Source organism: Rosa rugosa, unplaced genomic scaffold (genome assembly GCF_958449725.1).
Source record: "Rosa rugosa unplaced genomic scaffold, drRosRugo1.1 SCAFFOLD_152, whole genome shotgun sequence".
NCBI classification, from domain to species: Eukaryota; Viridiplantae; Streptophyta; class Magnoliopsida; order Rosales; family Rosaceae; genus Rosa; species Rosa rugosa.
Window position 1 is genome coordinate 1 of NW_026908957.1, and position 18,208 is coordinate 18,208.

The 18,208-nt window shown below is 41.3% G+C and overlaps 2 protein-coding genes across 5 annotated transcripts; both read right to left on the bottom strand.

Annotated features, from left to right (window-relative positions):
• Nucleotides 1–2,076: 2,076 nt before the first annotated feature.
• LOC133724270 (photosystem II reaction center W protein, chloroplastic) lies at nt 2,077–3,161 on the bottom strand. Its single transcript, XM_062150962.1, has 2 exons — nt 2,975–3,161; nt 2,077–2,574 (listed from the first exon to the last, which is right to left on the bottom strand). Exons 1-2 carry the CDS (start codon nt 3,069–3,071, stop codon nt 2,261–2,263), a joined length of 411 nt encoding a protein of 136 aa, XP_062006946.1. The 5' UTR covers nt 3,072–3,161; the 3' UTR covers nt 2,077–2,260.
• Nucleotides 3,162–3,551: 390 nt separating this feature from the next.
• LOC133724268 (probable galacturonosyltransferase 6) lies at nt 3,552–7,878 on the bottom strand. 4 transcript variants are annotated; one of them, XM_062150961.1, is made up of 9 exons: nt 7,459–7,878; nt 7,326–7,360; nt 7,115–7,156; nt 6,858–7,011; nt 6,692–6,765; nt 5,632–5,900; nt 5,112–5,469; nt 4,225–4,743; nt 3,552–4,109 (listed from the first exon to the last, which is right to left on the bottom strand). In XM_062150961.1, exons 1-9 carry the CDS (start codon nt 7,568–7,570, stop codon nt 3,834–3,836), a joined length of 1,839 nt encoding a protein of 612 aa, XP_062006945.1. In that variant the 5' UTR covers nt 7,571–7,878; the 3' UTR covers nt 3,552–3,833. The 4 variants fall into 4 exon arrangements, with proteins under 4 accessions (XP_062006945.1, XP_062006943.1, XP_062006944.1 ...); XM_062150959.1 differs by having other exon boundaries at nt 5,632–5,936; XM_062150960.1 differs by having other exon boundaries at nt 6,692–6,771.
• Nucleotides 7,879–18,208: the final 10,330 nt, after the last annotated feature.

Sequence of the window (18,208 nt, forward strand, 5' to 3'; positions counted from 1 at the left end):
CGTTCAGTTTTTAGGTCCTAGTGTATAGATCACCTCTGCAAAATTTAGCCAATTTGGTGATCGTTAAGGTATCCAAAACTGCAATTTACCATTATAAATACGAACGGTTCCGGTTCGACAGATTCGGTCCGTTCGTGTAAAATGCAGTTTTGGATGCCTTAACAATCACCAAATTGGCTGAAATTTTGTAGAGGTGATCTATACACTAGGGCCTAAAAACTGAACGGTTAAGATGTAAAAATGTGGCCGGAAAGTGGTCGAAAACAGGAAATCCGTACTGAAAATTCGGTACGGATGTCCGCACCTGAGAATAATTCTATATATATATGTATGTATACAAAAATGTTCTGAAGAGGACGTCCGCAACCCAGAAAAAGTGCGGACGTCGCGCCTCCGGCCTCGATCAAGCGGCGACGGTGCGGCGTGGCTTGCCGGAGGGACGCCGAGGGTTGTGCGGAGGAGTCTGCGGTCCGGTGGAGTCGCCGGCGACGGTTCTGCGGTGCTGCACAGAACCTGCAACTGCAGGTGAGGTGACTGCCCAGAAACCGGCAAGCCCGACCTCCTCCGACCTCGAACGCTGCCTAGAACCGTCCGCCAAGCCTCCGGCCTCCGTCCGCCAAGCACCGAGCCGCCGTCGCAGCCTGGAACGCCGCCGCTGCGTCGCCGTCCGCACTTTAGCCAAGTGCGGACGTCCGCTTCAGAACCCGCCTGTGTATGTATATATGTATGTGTGTCTAAGGGTCTAAGGTGGTGGGAAGGCTTATGAACTGAATTCCATATCACATAATATATATATATATATATATATAATATATATATATATACAGCGCTTCTCCGGTGCGGACGTCCGCACTTTTTGCTTAGGTGCGGATTTCCGGTTTTGACCCACTTTCCGATCACATTTTCACATCTTAGCCGTTCAGTTTTTAGGTCATAATGTATAGATCACCTCTACAAAATTTCAGCCAATTTGGTGATCATTAAGGCATCCAAAACTGCAATTTACCATTATAAATACGAACGGTTCCGGTTCGACAGATTCAGTCCGTTCGTGTAAATTGCAATTTTGGATGCCTTAACGATCATCAAATTGGCTGAAATTTTGCAGAGATGATCTATACATTAGGATCTAAAAACTGAACGGCTAAGATGTAAAAATGTGATCGGAAAGTGGGTCAAAACTGGATATCCGCACCTTTTTGCTTTGGTGCGGATATCCGCACCTGAGCAAGTTTCTATATATATATATATATGGAAACAAAACTAAATTCCAACCTTAGAAGTTCGATTCTCTGCCGATTATGGTTCCATATGCATTTCATATAGGCTGTTTAGTAATGAGACTGTTATAAGAACTTTTCGCTGAAAAAATCTGATTACGAGTATGCTGCCATATGATCTTATCAGGGGAGCTTCTTGAAACTGAAATGGGAATGCAGAGGATTCTTTTGATTATCTCAGAAGGTAAGCAAGCATAAAGCATAATGGCATCGCAAGCATTATCAATCCAGAAGTCTTGCACAAGTAAATGTTTATCAACCATAGAAGCGTCAATAGCATAATCGATCTCAGAGGTAACCCAAATCAGACCACTTGTCAGTCCAGAATTAGTAGAACCACCATCTCAAATCCTCAAGATAACACCTAGCTTGTCTAAGAAGAGAAGCCCCAAAACAGGCACTTGATCAAGTGCTGGGAACAATTACTTGGATTTTTATAATCAGCATTGCCGCATTGGGAATATTATCATTAATTCTTCAAGTATTTTTTATCGGATGTTTTCTTTTGTTCTAGCACATCAATAGTACGTTCAATACCACCAAGCACTATAGTATTATTGAACCTTTCATGTTAAGATGTTGGCTACTTAGGCCACCGAGTTTAAGCATCAGTCGTTAATCATGTTTTGGTCTTTTCTTTGTCTGTTTCAAACTCCAATTCAGATGTCGAGAAAATTTCATGGAGCATTATTACATAAATGTAAGCATTATGTTTGGGTTAACAGTAATCTTTTACTACTTGGAGATGAGTTCTATATGTATAATTCAAGGAAAATCCTTAGTATTAAGGAATGAATGATAAATAAAGTAGAGAAATGACTGATGAATAATAGTTGATAATCAAGTACACAAGTTGGATCCATCCAGAGAAGGAAGCTTTTCAGTACTTATAAAACACGAACATTAACAGCCAAACTCCTTGAAACTAGAAATTTTTACATTCCTCCGTGAGGAATACTGGGGTTTTTGGCTTAATTGAACTAGAGGGATAGTCCTGACTCCTCGTCCTCTTCAAGATCTGAAGTGTAGGTGAAGTAGAGTCCCCAGATGAGACCAAACACACCAAGAAGGATCCACCCGAGAAGATTGTTGCTCAAACCAAAGGGAAGCCCTGTTCCTTCTGTGCTCAATCTGTCATCCACCAAAGCCATGGCTGCTGGGCTTGACATGGTTGCAGCCAAAGCTGCAGCTACCAGAGATGCACTCATCCCAATGTTTGAGTTGCTCTCCTTCATTGGGGGCTTTGCCTCCACTGAACATCTCACCTTTCCCTTGTTTCCAATTGATGGCAAAGCTGTAACCATATGCATAATAATGTTAGTACATACGCATAATAATGTTAGTACATAATTCATGTAAGAAATCAAAATTAAGTCAGAACCTAGTTAGTAAGTTTGATGCATCAAGGTTACCAGGTAACGTATTCTTGCAAGATACCTAACATGCATGTTCTGTTCATGTCAATCTAGATTATATGCTTCATCAATTTTAAACAAAATTTAGTCTGTCTAGGTATCCAAATTGAGAGTTCCACAACCTAACATGTCGAAGTGAAACTTTCGTCGTGAGGAGATTGATAACTTAGAAGCCATTACAGTATATCATAGTTAGTGATCCGATATGACAATCTAACAAAATAACATAGCTAAACTAGTACCCTTGTAAGGTGAGACTGAGGAAGTGAAAAATCTTACCTAGAATAGTTGAGGATGGAGCCCCAACAGATGGCTTGTGCACAAGGGCTGCCCTGGTGACAGATGAGGTGGGAGTGCTAGCTGTGAAGGAGGCCATTATCTTCAATGTCCAAAGAGAATTGGTGAGAGAGAGAATCTGCAGTGAAACCGTTGCACTCTAGCTTATTACTTCATATGCATTGCGAGTATTTACAGATTAATATGATTGGGCTAAAGTGCACCACTCAAGTTGGATAGATTTGCATCTGGCTATACCCCTCATTAGATATCCCCTATCTGCAAATATCCAATCATCTCTCTCCACCTGTCACATAATCTGTTGAAAAGTCCAAGCTTGTGCTCAAGGAAGACTAATGACACAAATCATGATGCTGCAAAATTTACACGGAGCAGATATTCCCAGAGAAACACATTTACAATCCCACACTTGCTTTGTGATTTCAGTCTGGTGTGGCTTTCATTTTTAATCAATTTAAATCATATAATCAAGTTACTTGGGAACAAATGGTAAAAAATCACTTGTGAATTCTGCTCAAACAAAAACACTATCCATTGTAAAGTATGAAGAACCAGTACATCTGCCTACGTTGAAAGATGATTATGGGAATTGGAACAAGTTATGTACATACACAGACCACTGATACAGAATCCCCAGGGGCACTTATTAAATCCGATTATTCCTATATCTTTGACTCAGCTCAGCTCCTAGAAGATTTTAGGCCCAGAAAAAATTGGGGAAAGAATGGGGAGGAACTTTACATTGAAGAATCTTTAAAAGAATGAATTGAGTGAACCACTGCAGTTCCATCATCCAAATCATGTGGTACAGGGTGGCTAATCCCACAACTTCAGTAGATGACTACGCATGAATGTTGCACCGCTGCAGATGAGAGTGATCATAGTTGAGATATTTGCTCCAATACCCCTTGTACCTCCCAATCGCAATATCTAACCACGGCTTCATAATTCCATCATAATGTATCACTGCTGCTCGGTCCACATCCCCCTGAACCACACCAGAGTCATAACCCAGCCCGAGAGCATGCCATCGCCTGTCCAAAGCCACTGTCCGGTTATAGAAGGTGACCCAACCTAAAGGCAAACTCCCAGCCACCCACAATGGCTTCTTAGAACCCTGCAACCAACACCCAACAAAACAAGCATTACTATATGATTGCAGAAGAACATTCATATTTTACAACCAAAAAAGAAAATGCATTAAAGGCTTGTAAGGTAGAAAGTCTTATTACCAATTGCATGTATTTATGGTATAGAGTAGTTAGCTTATGCCTCCTCCAATTTTGAAGATCGAACAAATTCATGCCAAATGCCCATGTGCATGCATTGACATCAAACCTATTTGCTACATATGGATCTGAGAAGTTGATAAATGTATCCATCTGTAAAAATGATGGTTCATTATCCCGGCAAGTCTCAACTGCACCATTGACTTTCCCCTTCATATTAACACTCCACAGTCTAGATAGATCCCTTTGAACAACGACATCATGGTCAAATAGCACGATCTTATTCAGTGCAGGGAAGATATCAGGCAGATAGAAACGGAGGTGGTTGAGTTCAGAAGCATATCTAGGGTCAGTGGACTTCTGAATTAATGGTCTTTTATACTTGGTCGACAACCATTCAAAACTCTCTATGCTCTGGACTTGGATGGTGGCTTTTCCAGGAGGATTCAATAAGAACCACATTGACAATGCTGGAAAATTGAGTGAATCAGTCACCACATGGAAAACAATCTTCTCTGGTTCCTGCACATCATTATGACAGAAGTAAGAAAGTCATCAAGCTTTCATGCTGCTACTTAGGATCGAGTGTACAAAGAATGTGTGTGCATATGTAACATCCTAGAAAAATGCAAACATTTGGAGATGGGATCAACTGATATGGTTTTGGCTTAAGCTTGACAAAATCATGCTTTTAAATATTGATTTTAGCCCAAAAACAAAAATAATGGGATGACTGGGAATTAAACATTAGGATATGGGATCAACTGGTATGGTTTTGGCTTCAGCTTGACAAAATCATGCTTTTAAATATTGATTTTAGCACAAAAAGAATGGGATGACTGGTAATTAAGCGTTAAAACAGATTATTGAAAAAGGCTGGTTGAGAATACCATGGCAGTGGAAACAGTGGAGTTTACAACCACTGCACATGCCAGAACATTGTCGGAGAAGACAGCATAATGGTAGAGCTGTGGATCATGCAACTTGTGTTGGTTAGGAAATTGCCTCTCCTCGGAATCCAGAGCAAAGTACTCTGCAGTCAGCTGCATAGAAAGACAATGAAGACCTTTCGGGGTAGTGCTTCCAGCAAGGTGATAAAGAAATGTGACTTGCTTCTTCTGCAACCCAACTTGCTCTTCAGCACTGTGAGTCATAGAACGTAGTTTTGTGGCCATTGCAGAGCAGTCTGGGAAAGCACGGCTGGCTTTGGATAGTGAGGCCTCCAAGTTTCTCATTTTCTGCAAAGCACTGCAATATCATCGATTTTAGAGAATCAGACTAAATGAGAAATGGTGTTCCACAACCTATATGTTCACTCACAAAACTAATTGCATTCTTCTTTTTCAAAGTCTAGGGAACTGATTGTGACATGCTTATGCAAAATGAAAACAAAAGTACAAATCATTTTACCTCCGAGATAAATCAGAATCCTTGTGGGTTCTACCAACCACACGTTCCACCTCTTTAGTTCGCAGTCTCAACTCCTTCACCAACTGTGAATTAGGTGGTGCAAAAGTCATGTATGCTCTAGCTCTAATCATCTGATCTTTCATCTCATTTATCTTGTCTGCTACTCTCCGGATATTTGAATTCACTTTTTGAACGGGATGATTTGATTTTACATCTTTCATCTCTTTTATTCTCTGATCTATTACTTTCCTTGATTGAGATTGTTCATTCTGTTCATGTTGGACCAATGCTTGGTTAATTTGCCCCTGTCACCAGAACCATAAACATTACTATTTAAGATAAAAGATGTTATTAAGTTCAGAAAAAAAATGTCTGACTGCCAAATCTTGCATGCTAAATCATGATCCAGTTCAATACATTCGCAATTCATCCATTATATAAAAGTTCAGGAATAAAATATCTTAAAATGCTCCTAAACTTATATACCAGCAAGATTTTGGATGTAGTACCTAAAATGCTCAACAAAAGCCTTTTCCGGATGGAAGACTATCATTTTACATACTCAGCAAAATCCCAATCATAACCAAGCTATATGAATATCCAATCTAAGAACAGACATCAGACGCATAAAAAAGAGTCCTCATGAAATGTGGTGACCTCAGCTAACAGAATGTTATGCTATATGCACAACTGAATCACATAAAGCATATAATGGTAAGAATACTTCTACACTGTCATGCATAAAATTAGTTCTATCAGTAAACTGAAAGACACAAAAAACATACATTGAGAAAATATAGTTCTACAATGAGATGCATAACCTATACGGTTGAATCCTTATGAACTAACAGGTAAAAACTTGCACTCAATCAAAATTTCATAAAGCAGGAACTTCCATACTACACTTGTTATTTCAGTTCAATCTACATTCATTTATAACGCGAGACTTCAGTTCCTTTCCTTTTCATTTTTTCTCTCAACCAAGATTCCTACTAGATTGTCAAAAAGAAAAAAAAAACAAGAAAAAAAAGGTGACCATATGATAGATATAGAATGCTACCTTTTCACCGGATGCAGATGATATTTCTCTCTGCTGAAATTGTATATCTCCTTCTTTGCTCTCATTATTGGTTCCTGAAACTTGAAGGAAGCAGACCCACAATAAATAACGAGAGAAAGAAGCAAACAAAGAAACACAGCACAAAGTCCTGTCACTATACACCAACCATTTTCCATTCTTTCCGCCGTATCAGTAATGTCTCCAACATGTCCAGATTCCTTACCATCTTGATTCTCACCAAGACTGTAACTAACCGAAGAAACTACATCCCTATCTTCATACAAAACTTTCCTGGGCTCTTTCAAACCTTCACCGGCTTCCTAAAACCACAAACCGCAATCGAAAATTAAAACAAAATACGGTAAAACAAATTTTCGATTAACTTGGCTGAAACCATCTCAAAATCGAATCATCCTTCAGTACCTGCTCAACAGCACTAAGCTTCAAAGTATCAGCCCTGTATTTCTGCACTCAGAAAACAAAACCCACCTTAAGTCTCCACTACAATACAATAGTTCCCAAAGAACACTATAACTTGAACACATAACTAAAATCATTGATCTTGAACATTTCCCATTCAGAAATTCTCAAAATCAAAAGCCAAAAACTGAGATTTAAGAGCAAAGATTCATACAACATTGGATAAATCTTCAATGAATTCCTTCCGCCCTGCCACAATCCAAAACCAAAAGAACACAAATCACTCACTACACACAATCAAACACTCCACCAAATCAAACATACGATCGGAATACGTATGAAAATACCAGTATAGGTGAGATTCTTGAGCCTGTGGGAGACGAAGAGGATTGGAGCGAAAACAGAGAGCGAAAGCAGAGAGAGGATGAGGATCCTCTGGCATCGACGAAATGGCTTCATCAATGGCGACCTAGGGTTTCCGCTCCTCCTTCCAATACCGCATTTCACTTGGGATTTTCCAGATCACGGAACAATCCGATGCTTCGATTCCAAGAAACACCCGCAGTTATACCAAAATATAAAGAACCAATCTTTTTAATAAAAAAAAAAAAAAAAATGCAGATGAGAAAAAGCTAGGGTTTTCAGATAGTCCTTTTCGTACTTGTCTCGTGGTTTTTAGAGAGAGAGAGAGAAAGAAAAGAGAAAGAAGGAGAGTGTGTATAAGCTTGTTCGGCCATGTTCTTGGTCTCTGAGGGAAAGGTTGGTTTTTTTTTTTTTTGGTGTTTTTATGTAAAAAACAAAAATAGTATTTCGGTATCATTTTCTGAGTGGGGGTTATATAGACGTGTACGACTCTCAAAGTCCCTTTGCCTTGATTAGGAAACTAATTTAGTTATGCGATTTGTCCAAATCAATGGTTAATTATATGAAAGGGTAAGTGGTTTATTTAGGCTTTACATGATAATAAAGAAAGGTGAAGAATTCTGTCATTCTGTGTGTGACCATTTTTATGATTATGTTAAGAGAGTCCATGTTAGGGAGGGGATAGAGTAATGCCCTATTGTTAGGGGTTTGGAGTATATATTAAGATTTTGCAGGTGAATGTGCATTTAATGAGGTCAACATCCCTGAAGTTATGGATCAATATTTACTCAATATGTGTGTATGTTTTGGTTTTTGGTGATCCAATTCCAAGCTGTTATTATTTGTTTACCTAATTAAGGGAGAAAATGATAAGGAAATCCAAGCCAACCAATGATTTGAGGTTTTTAGCCATGAGGTGTGCTAAGCTAAAGGTAGATTATCTAGACGCGTTTGAAAGTTGAAGTAGGAAATGAGATGGAGTGAATGCCAAGCTCCCAATTCAAATCTATTTGATGGTTGCCAGGTTGATAAATTACTCATTTTATTTTTAAATGACTTTTGTCATACAAATCATGATAGACAGATAGAACATGCAGTATCAACACATGACCGATAATTATTTAATTTAAATTAATTAATTATTAATTCATTCATGATGTATGATATAATATAAATGTCAATTGAACCATATATACTAGCTACCACCAGGGCATACCATATTTCTTTGAATGCGTCCCATAATTGATCGCAATTTCAATTTGTTCGAGTTATTGGATAAGGCAAGGAAGGGTTAATGGGGATTAAGGTGTGTTTCTCATGTCATGAGGTGCTTGCTCTAAAAGCAATTTTTGGTTGGCCGGTTCAAATTCCTTGGATGAGTAGGTTGAAACCGCCTAAAACGTCTGACGCATCCATGATATATTTGTCCATTTCTGTGTATACAATCATACATTCCAAGTGCTTAGCCTGAAAATGGGTTCCTTTTTCCTGTCTTTTTCACTGGTAAAGAGTACAGCTTCACATGCTTCACCTTCATCAAGGCCTAAAATCTTCTTTCTTTCATATATGGAATCTTGACGGTGAACATCAAGTGAAATTAACTTTGGGGAACTGGTGTTACCTAGAGTGCAGGGCAGGCACGAGTACTACTAGTCGATAATGATCGAAAAGCGTTGAAAGGTAGGCAAGAAATTTCGTTCATGAAGTGATTCTAGATTTCTAGCTACTCTATATATGAGGGAGAGTTTCTGAAAATGCATGTCATAGTGGTACATATAACATGCAGGCAAATTGATAAAGAAATTGCACTCATTTGACTTGCACAAAATAATGAGGAAATGCACATTTTATACATTTCTTGATCCTGAACATGGCAGCAAGTCATTAAGACTTCCTAGAGAGAGAGGACTGAGAATGACTAGTAGTCCTGGGTTTCTATATTTCTCCCTTTAATTTAAGGACTGTAATATTGTCATGTTCAACCTAACACATTTTAACCTAATTAATCTTGTACCTTTGAGCTTGGCCTTGATTCTTTTTCTCTTTTTTCAACCAGGGATGACGGAAATGATTTTCGGGTGTAGATTATCTAGAGACGTGTTTACAAATACGATACTTGGATACAGAATCGAGCAAAATCAGAAAACATAAAACCGAGCCATATGTAAATACGGATACATACATAGCTGATAATAAGCTGGCTAGCTAGTAATTGAGATTTTTTTTTTTTTTGGCAAAGAGCTAGTAATTGAGATTGGAAACTGACAAACCGGATGGAGATTCACGTACATAAATTAAGATATGAGCAATGTGGAGTTAACAAGATGAAAACTTCAAAATTAATGTCTCATAACTGAATAGCAACAACAGATTACATGGTTACGTTTTTGCAGACTAAAACATCACAATAGCAGCAGCTAATTCTTATGCACATTAACTTCCTGCAAAGGCAGCAGTGGTGGTTGATGCGCTCTCTTCAGGCACGGAACCAGGAAATAAATTTGAGGTGGGCTAAATTTACCTTATGTTGCCATAGAAAATTTATTCTAAAAAATTTGGTAGAGTCTACTTTGTTTTGATAGAACATCTCAATTGCATAACACTTGTCAAAATATCATCCACAAAATGCATTTTGTTACCCAAATCTAGCAATAGAAAATTGAAACAATTCAAAGTTAAATATTCAATGTCAATACAAATTCAACTACTTAAGTTGTGCTATCCGGTTACCTAAAGCACAAAGATGCGTTGGATACTCTTCTAATTTTGGTTGATAGGGACCATAAAGTATATATTTTCTTCGAACCTCATCACGCTCATTAATAGGATATGACGAGATTGGAGGGCGTTTTCCCGGATCACGTTCAATGTGATTAACATCAATTTCACGAGACTCAACTCTTACAGAACTAGAAGGTTCTTGCTCAACCGAACTTGGAATATCACCCATAACAACATCATTTTTCTGAAAATATGAATTTACTTTCTTCTGAACTTTTTGTGGCTTAGAATTTTGAGGTTGATCTGTCATTAAACAAAACCTAGAAAAAAGAAAACATGAAATCAATAAACTTATTTTTTTAGATGATCCAAGCACATGGACATAAAAATCCAAGTGAAAAAGTACAAAAAAAAAAAAAAAGACTTTCATAAAGTCCCAATGTCCCATAGTCCAAAACGATGATGAAGATTGAAATTTGAGATTGTATCAACTACTACTCCTAGTCTCCTATACGGCTATACTCAAAACCACATCACAACCTAAATGGATGACTGGAAAGTTAGTGATTTTGATTCAGGTAATAAAAAATTTGGGACCCCCAAACTCCATTCAAGCAAATGGATGACTGGAAAGTGACTGAATTTGATTTAGGTAATAAAAAATTATTAAACCCCCAAACTCTATTCAAGCAAAACCCTCGGTACAAATCCAACAAGACGACCCCAAACCAAAACACACTATATTACCTCACTTTGATCATGGACAATTGGGCATTTAGGTATTAATAATACAAATTCAATATCTTTTCTAGAGATCAATAGATTCGATTACTTACATCAAGAAATCAAGAAATACCCAAATTCTAACATAAATTTACATTCTAATTTCGTAAAAAAAAATTATTATAGAAGAGAAGTAATACATGATGTACATACCTCCAATAATATGGAGTATTTACTACGTCACCAAGCATAAGTAACACCCATTTTGGGACATCCACAAGACATGGCATGGCCCAACCGAGACATACATCGTGTAGCCCTATGTTCAGGCTACGCGGCGGTATCCGGAAGTCGCAAATCCGCCACCGGGAAGCCACCTTCCCGCCCTTGCCAACATGCCTCCATAACATAGCTTTCTGCATGTTAAATAGACTAGAATAGTGTGGTTTCTTGTCCCACATCGAAGAACAAGTAAAGGAAGAGCATTCCTTCACCTATAAAAGGAATGCCTCCTCCCACAACTCAACACATTCATCATCCCATTACATACTTTGTAATCCCTCTTGGGCCGCAAGGCTCAACACACTAGTATAAGCTTTCAAGTGGACGTAGTCTCCCGCTCATGCGGAGGCGAACCACTATACATCTTGTGTCAAATCTCTCTCTCTCTGTCTCTCTTTCTTTATTTATAGCTAACTAGAGATCCCCACGGATCACTAACGTTAACATTGGCGCCGTCTGTGGGAAGCCAACACATTGGCTTCGTCACCTTCCATGAGCTAAGTCTGCTTAGCGGAACTCAAAGAAATTCTTCCCTCCTTCTTTGAGCCATTTCAAATTCATTGGTCACCCGTTTCTCTTTAGTCATTCTTGAGTCTTCATTGGTTCCCAGTGAGTTCATGTTTGAATTTGTGTTTCTTGGCGGCAACTTTTGCCAAGGCATGATCAAACACCACTCCAGCGGTACAATTAGAGCAAAAATGTGCAGAAACTTGCACCTTGAGGGCCGGTCAACGCCAGTCAAGGGCAAGTCACCGCCAACTAAGGGTTGGTCGCGCCCAACTCAAAAATCAACGCTGACTTAAAAAAAAAAAAAAGAAAAAAATCCCACCCTGGCGGTATAATTTTTTGGTGATTCACTCTGGACACCCAGAACACCTCTATGGACACCCATCCTATCTTCAATCATCATCCTCCGCTAGCGGGGACTGGCGCCAATTTCAAATCTCAGCTCGACTGTCTCCGCCGAACATCACTCCGCCAAAGCACTCGTTCACGCACTAGCCTCACAACCGCTGACCACGACTCCGCTCAACATCACCGCTTGGAGTCACCGTTGGCCAGCGTACCGCTAACCAAAACTCCTATACCGCCAGCGCATGGCCCAGACGGCCTCCGCTAGCTGGCTACCTCCGATGGCCTCAGCTAGCCTCCTCCGCCAGCTACTTGCCACTAGCGGCACCGCTAGCTCCTATCAGCGGCAGAGCAAGCATCAGCTTCCGAGCAGCTCCGCTAGCAATCCAGCTCCTCTTCTCCGGGCTCCGCCGAGCAGCTCCGCTAGCAGACCGGCTCCGCTCCGCTGAGAAACTCCGCTAACGAACCAGCAGCTCCGCTAGCGAACCAACTCCTCTTCTCCGATCTCCGCCGGCAAAAGCTCCGTTGAGCCACCGCTAGCCATCTCCCGCTAGCTACCTCCGATGGTCAAGCCTCCGCCGAACAAAAACTCTGCCGGGCACCGAGTCCGCTAAGCTCCAAGCGTTCCAAGGCTACCGCTGCTCATAGCCCCGCTACCGCTGGCCACCCTCCAACTCCTCTGCTGCACATTCTGCATGGCTCTGCTGCAGTTCCGCTGCACAGCTCCGCTCTGCCAAACTTTCGGACCACCACCAGCGGCAAAAGCTCCATCTTCGCCGGCTATCCTCCGCCCAACTGCCTCCGTTAGAGCACCACCGCCAGCGAAGCTCTGCTCCGCCAAGCTTCCGCTGACCACCTCAGTTACTCACCTCAACTCCGCTGAACTCGGAGCCTCCGCCGAGCTCCAGGTCCGCTGCACTCCAGCTCCGCCGAACTCGAGCTCCGCTGTGCCGCTGACCAACATCTGCTCAACCAGCCAGATTTTCTTTGGGCACCCAACGATGCTCTCTACACCCACGTTATTGAGGCAGAGAACCTATTTTCTGAAGCATCTTCCCTCACCCTCCTCCGCTGGCATCCCTCTGGCCACTCCGCTGGGCAAACTCCACTCCCCGAACTCGGCAAAATCTGCAGAACCATAATTCGCACCTTGATAGGAGAAAAAGCTAAGTTCTCTTCTTTTTTCATATGCAGTCGGGTTATATATATGCTGAAGTACACACCACGTGCCTGCACTTTGCATAACATCAATGCCACTTAGTCCTATAAAAAGCATACACGTCGCATTCACCTCCATGAGTAGTATTATATGCGTTTATTGCTATGCAGGAACTACCTCTATTTAGCCTCTTACACCATCACGTGTACCTAACTGATAGAGACCTATGACAAGTCAAAAGCATGCTTATTAAACAAATAAGGCTACATGACACATAGATCCCTCCATGATCTATTAAATTACACCAGCTTGCTTATTAAATTGCATGGCTTACAATTTGCCGCACATTCATGTGCTTGCCACATTGCTCATCAGATAACTTTTTGGTTAATCAAATACAAACCAACAATGCCACTTTTTGTCCTCTTCTGGAAACTAGCTGCTGGGTATATGATAGAGACTACCTCATGATCCATGCTTAAATTATCATTATATATGCATTTGAGCTATACATCATGTCTTCAATTTTTATAATTGAATTCCAATATATTTCTTATTCTCCCAGCAAGAACAACTGATAGATCTCCCACAATGAACCTCACATGCCTAAATGGTCTTGTTATATCTATCAATTTCACATTCAAAATAGATGCACATATACATTTGTCGTCAACTAGCTATAAACATGGCTCATACACTTCGCTCAATTGATACATACATTCAAATGACTTGTCTACTTTACATATGTAAATTATTGATGTTGATTTTACAAATCTACATATTAATAATCTATTTTGTTTCGAGGAAATTCAAAACTATTTCTATTGAGCATTCAACCGCAACTACGAGTTGACGGACATTATCGGAATACTTTATCCGCCACAGCCAATGGAGCGTCATGCTCGGATAACTCCGCTAGCCTCCAAATCGGCATAAGATAAGTAACTTTATCTCACTACACGCTCTCGCAATTAGAGCTATTGCCGTGTCTATACATGTCTCCATGACCCTTAAGCATGCCTACGACATGTTCTTGGCCACTTTACTACTTGTACATGCTTGCTCTATGTGTTTGTCATTTTTTCATGCAGATACAGACTTTACGAGTCCACGGTCTACGACCAAACCGCCAAGCGGTAAGGCAACGCCTCATAATAGCACTGACCGCTACGCGGCATTGCAGCAAGGGACTAGTTAACACAGCCTACGGCAGCCATTGATCCGGCAGTTAACCCCGACGCTTGGGTACCAAAGATTGGGATCGCTACCCAACACCCTCTGCTCCGTGCAGCTCCCCCTCCACAAATAAATTACCGACCATCCGGAGGTCCGTCATGGCTGGGGAGTCGGGGACTCTCTAGCGGGCCTAGCAGGGGCCCACCCATTGAGCTTCCGCTCATGTCTTCCCGGCATCCCATTGAGCTTCCGCTCATGCCTTCCCGGCAACCCATTGAGCTTCCGCTCATGTCTTCCTGGCAACCCATTGAGCTTTCGCTCATGCCTTCCCGGCATCCCATTGAGCTTCCGCTCATGCCTTCCCGGCATCCCATTGAGCTTCCGCTCATGCCTTCCCGGCAACCCATTGAGCTTCCGCTCATGCCTTCCCGGCATCCCATTGAGCTTCCGCTCATGCCTTCCCGGCAACCCATTGAGCTTCCGCTCATGCCTTCCCGGTAACCCATTGAGCTTCCGCTCATGCCTTCCCGGCATCCCATTCAGCTTCCGCTCATGCCTTCCCGGCATCCCATTCAGCTTCCGCTCATGCCTTCCCGGCAATCCTCGAGTTTTACGCTCATGTCTACTCGACACACCCCACGTTAATGGAACATTGAATTCTTCTACCATTTGTCGCTTGCGACAAATTGAATTCTTTTCCCGTTCCATTAATACGAGCGACAACCAAACCAACACAAGCGTTCACGTACTCATCATTTACACGTTACAAACGCTTACCTTCGCACCGCTCATGCAACTTACATCTCCTTGTGCGCATCACACATTTATCATATGCAATCCATATGCTCACACGGCCATACGCGCTCTCGAGTTTGTACGTCATAATCGATCGTCCTCGACGCCATTCGCGTGTATACATCAACATGTATCACGCACCTCATACGTTTATATATGCCAACGCATATCAATGCAACTCACATTTGTTGCCCAATGCAACGAGCATTCTACGTATGCCTGCTTTTTGTTTTTGTTGTGCAGGTTAACGAGTCCCTTCTTGCTTACGGAGTTCGGGGACTTGTAGGGGCTCCGTACCGCCCGGTTACTTATGCTTGATGACTTCATGATTTGAACTCCCCAACCAAGAAGCTCCTCTTACTTGGGGACTTCGGGGACTTGTACATACCTTCAATAATATGGAGTATTTACTACGTCACCAAGCATAAGTAACACCCACTTTGAGACATCCACAAGACATGGCATGGCCCAACCGAGACATACATCGTGTAGCCCTATGTTCAGGCTACGCGGCGGTATCCGGAAGTCGCAAATCCGCCACCGGGAAGCCACCTTCCCGCCCTTGCCAACATGCCTCCATAACATAGCTTTCTGCATGTTAAATAGACTAGAATAGTGTGGTTTCTTGTCCCACATCGAAGAACAAGTAAAGGAAGAGCATTCCTTCACCTATAAAAGGAATGCCTCCTCCCACAACTCAACATATTCATCATCCCATTACATACTTTGTAATCCCTCTTGGGCCGCAAGGCTCAACACACTAGTATAAGCTTTCAAGTGGACGTAGTCTCCCGCTCATGCGGAGGCGAACCACTATACATCTTGTGTCAAATCTCTCTCTCTCTGTCTCTCTTTCTTTATTTATAGCTAACTAGAGATCCCCACGGATCACTAACGTTAACACATGTTGAGAGAATGAGAGTAGAGTGCTGAGGAGAATGAGTGACTTGGTAGAGAGAGGTGACTAGATGAGAGACCAAAGCTGATGCACAGAGAGAAGTGAGCGTTTCCTAGACTCAGATCTGGGGGAGATGACAGAAAAGAGAGGAGAAAAGGAGAAGATTGTCGTATGCAGTTTGCTATATATCATAAATGTTTGACTTTGTCTCTCTGTTTTTTTTAAGGGGTGCTAAGTTATAGTATATATCTAATAATTTTTTTTCCCCCAAAATCTTGAGGTGGGCTGCAGCACACCTCAGCCACCCTCTAGGTCCGTGCCTGCCGCCTCTCTTTACGCCATGTTTGGTTGGTGGAATCTAGGCATTGGGAAAGGAAATACTTTCATTTCCTGCGTTTGGGACAGCCAAGGAAGGGAAAGTGGTTCTCAAAGGAAAGGAAAAAGTGGAGGAAATTGGTTCCTCCCCCCCCTCCCTCAGGAATCACTTTCCCAAAGGAAAGGAAAATGTTTCCTTTCCTTTCCACCAACCAAACATGGCCTTAGTCTTTACTACAGTGAGCTTCAGCAGATTCTACCAAGTACAAACTACAACAAACAACTTCAGGTTAAGTATCACACAATCACAACAACTTTTGACAGAAGCAAAATAGCTAATCATGAACTGAACAGAAGAGCATTAACCCTTTCAAGAACATCAGATATATATATATATAGGACTAAATACTGTTTAGTCCTTGAGCTTTTAATCATAAAACACTTCAGTCCCTAGCCTTCTAATTTCACATGTTTAGTCCTTGTACTTCAAAATTTCGGATCAATAGGTCATTGCCGTCTAAAACCTCAGTTAAGTCACAGCGAAATGTCTATTATGCCCTCAACTCTTTTTTCAATGTGATTTCTCGTTGAAAGAAAAGAGTTTTAAAACAAGGAGGCTATTATCGCCGCATGCGTACATTACCTAGTCGGCAGTCCCCTCTAGGTAATAGTCTGGTCAGCAGTCCCCTCCAGACAATATTCCGGTCGGCAGTCACCTTCGGTGCTTCATCTGGTCGGCAGTCCCCTCCAGATGGCATGAGTTAGTTAGTTTGCAGTCCCCTCTAACTACCTGTGGTTAGTCGGCAATCCCCTCTAATCATCGCCTCCTAAATTCCTGTTGGTAGTCCCCTCCGATGCGTCATCTGGGCGGCAGTCTTCTTCAGATGACATGAGATGACTAGTCAGCAACCCTCTCTAGTCATCGAAAGTTTTTGCAGGAAACTGATCAGGGAGTGGCCGGTAAAACCACATCAGCTAACACATCACAACCACTTCATGGAAGCCAGCTGTACTCCACACACTGGTCAAGACCAAGACCAGCACACGCTACGTTGACTTGCATACAGGTTAACAATAATATCTTGCAGAGTGTTGGTGATTTTAATACTGTCCATAATGGCTTCTATGGTTAACAAGGCTAAGTCTGACTACGAAAATTTAGATTAGAAATCCCAGGATGTCGCAAATTTTTATGATTGTTGACAACCTTATTAACAAGAGTCACTCGCCAACACTGGTTGTAAAAAAAAATTCTTCTATTGATATTATAAAAAAAAAAAAAATTAAATAAATAAATAAATAAACTATCACCAAAATGTTCTTGTTTTTGTGATGGCTAATTCTTCTGCTCATAATTTCAGCAAATTTGTTCTTTATTCAGATCTGGATGTCAGTTGGAGTGGTTCTGCTCCCCTTTGTAGTAGAGGTTGTTTCACTCTTCTTTTTGTACTCACCAGTTTATCAATAAAATGCTGATCAATTCCAGTTTTTTTATTTATTTTAAAACTAATAGTTTCTCTTAGCTGCTCTTGCAACTGATTCTATTGCTTTGTATTTTTTTTTCAATTATAAATAAAGGGATGACCAATTCCGTCAATACTCTTTCTAAACTAATTATGCATCAATTAAAAATAAAGCATTTAAAATGTTTGCTAGTATAGAACGCGCCTACACACGCGCTTGAGTATATCCAATATTTCCCATCGTCCGTCCGACAGCGCATCCATTGGATGTTGTCGTCGGACGAGCTGCTGCCTGTTCGCCGCATTATTAGTCTTGTGTGGGATTCGGGTTCTGTTTTCTAGGTTCACAG

What these genes read in the sequence shown, in the direction of transcription:
- LOC133724270 (XM_062150962.1), bottom strand. Translation starts at nt 3,071, where the DNA reads ATGGCCTCCTTCACAGCTAGCACTCCCACCTCATCTGTCACCAGGGCA. An exon ending in TCCATCCTCAACTATTCTAG is followed by an intron (nt 2,575 to 2,974) that starts GTAAGATTTTTC and finishes ATATGGTTACAG; the next exon opens with CTTTGCCATCAATTGGAAAC.
- LOC133724268 (XM_062150958.1), bottom strand. Translation starts at nt 7,570, where the DNA reads ATGAAGCCATTTCGTCGATGCCAGAGGATCCTCATCCTCTCTCTGCTT. An exon ending in TTGAAGATTTATCCAATGTT is followed by an intron (nt 7,157 to 7,325) that starts GTATGAATCTTT and finishes TTCTGAGTGCAG; the next exon opens with AAATACAGGGCTGATACTTT. An exon ending in GATTCTGATTTATCTCGGAG is followed by an intron (nt 5,470 to 5,631) that starts GTAAAATGATTT and finishes ATGATATTGCAG; the next exon opens with TGCTTTGCAGAAAATGAGAA.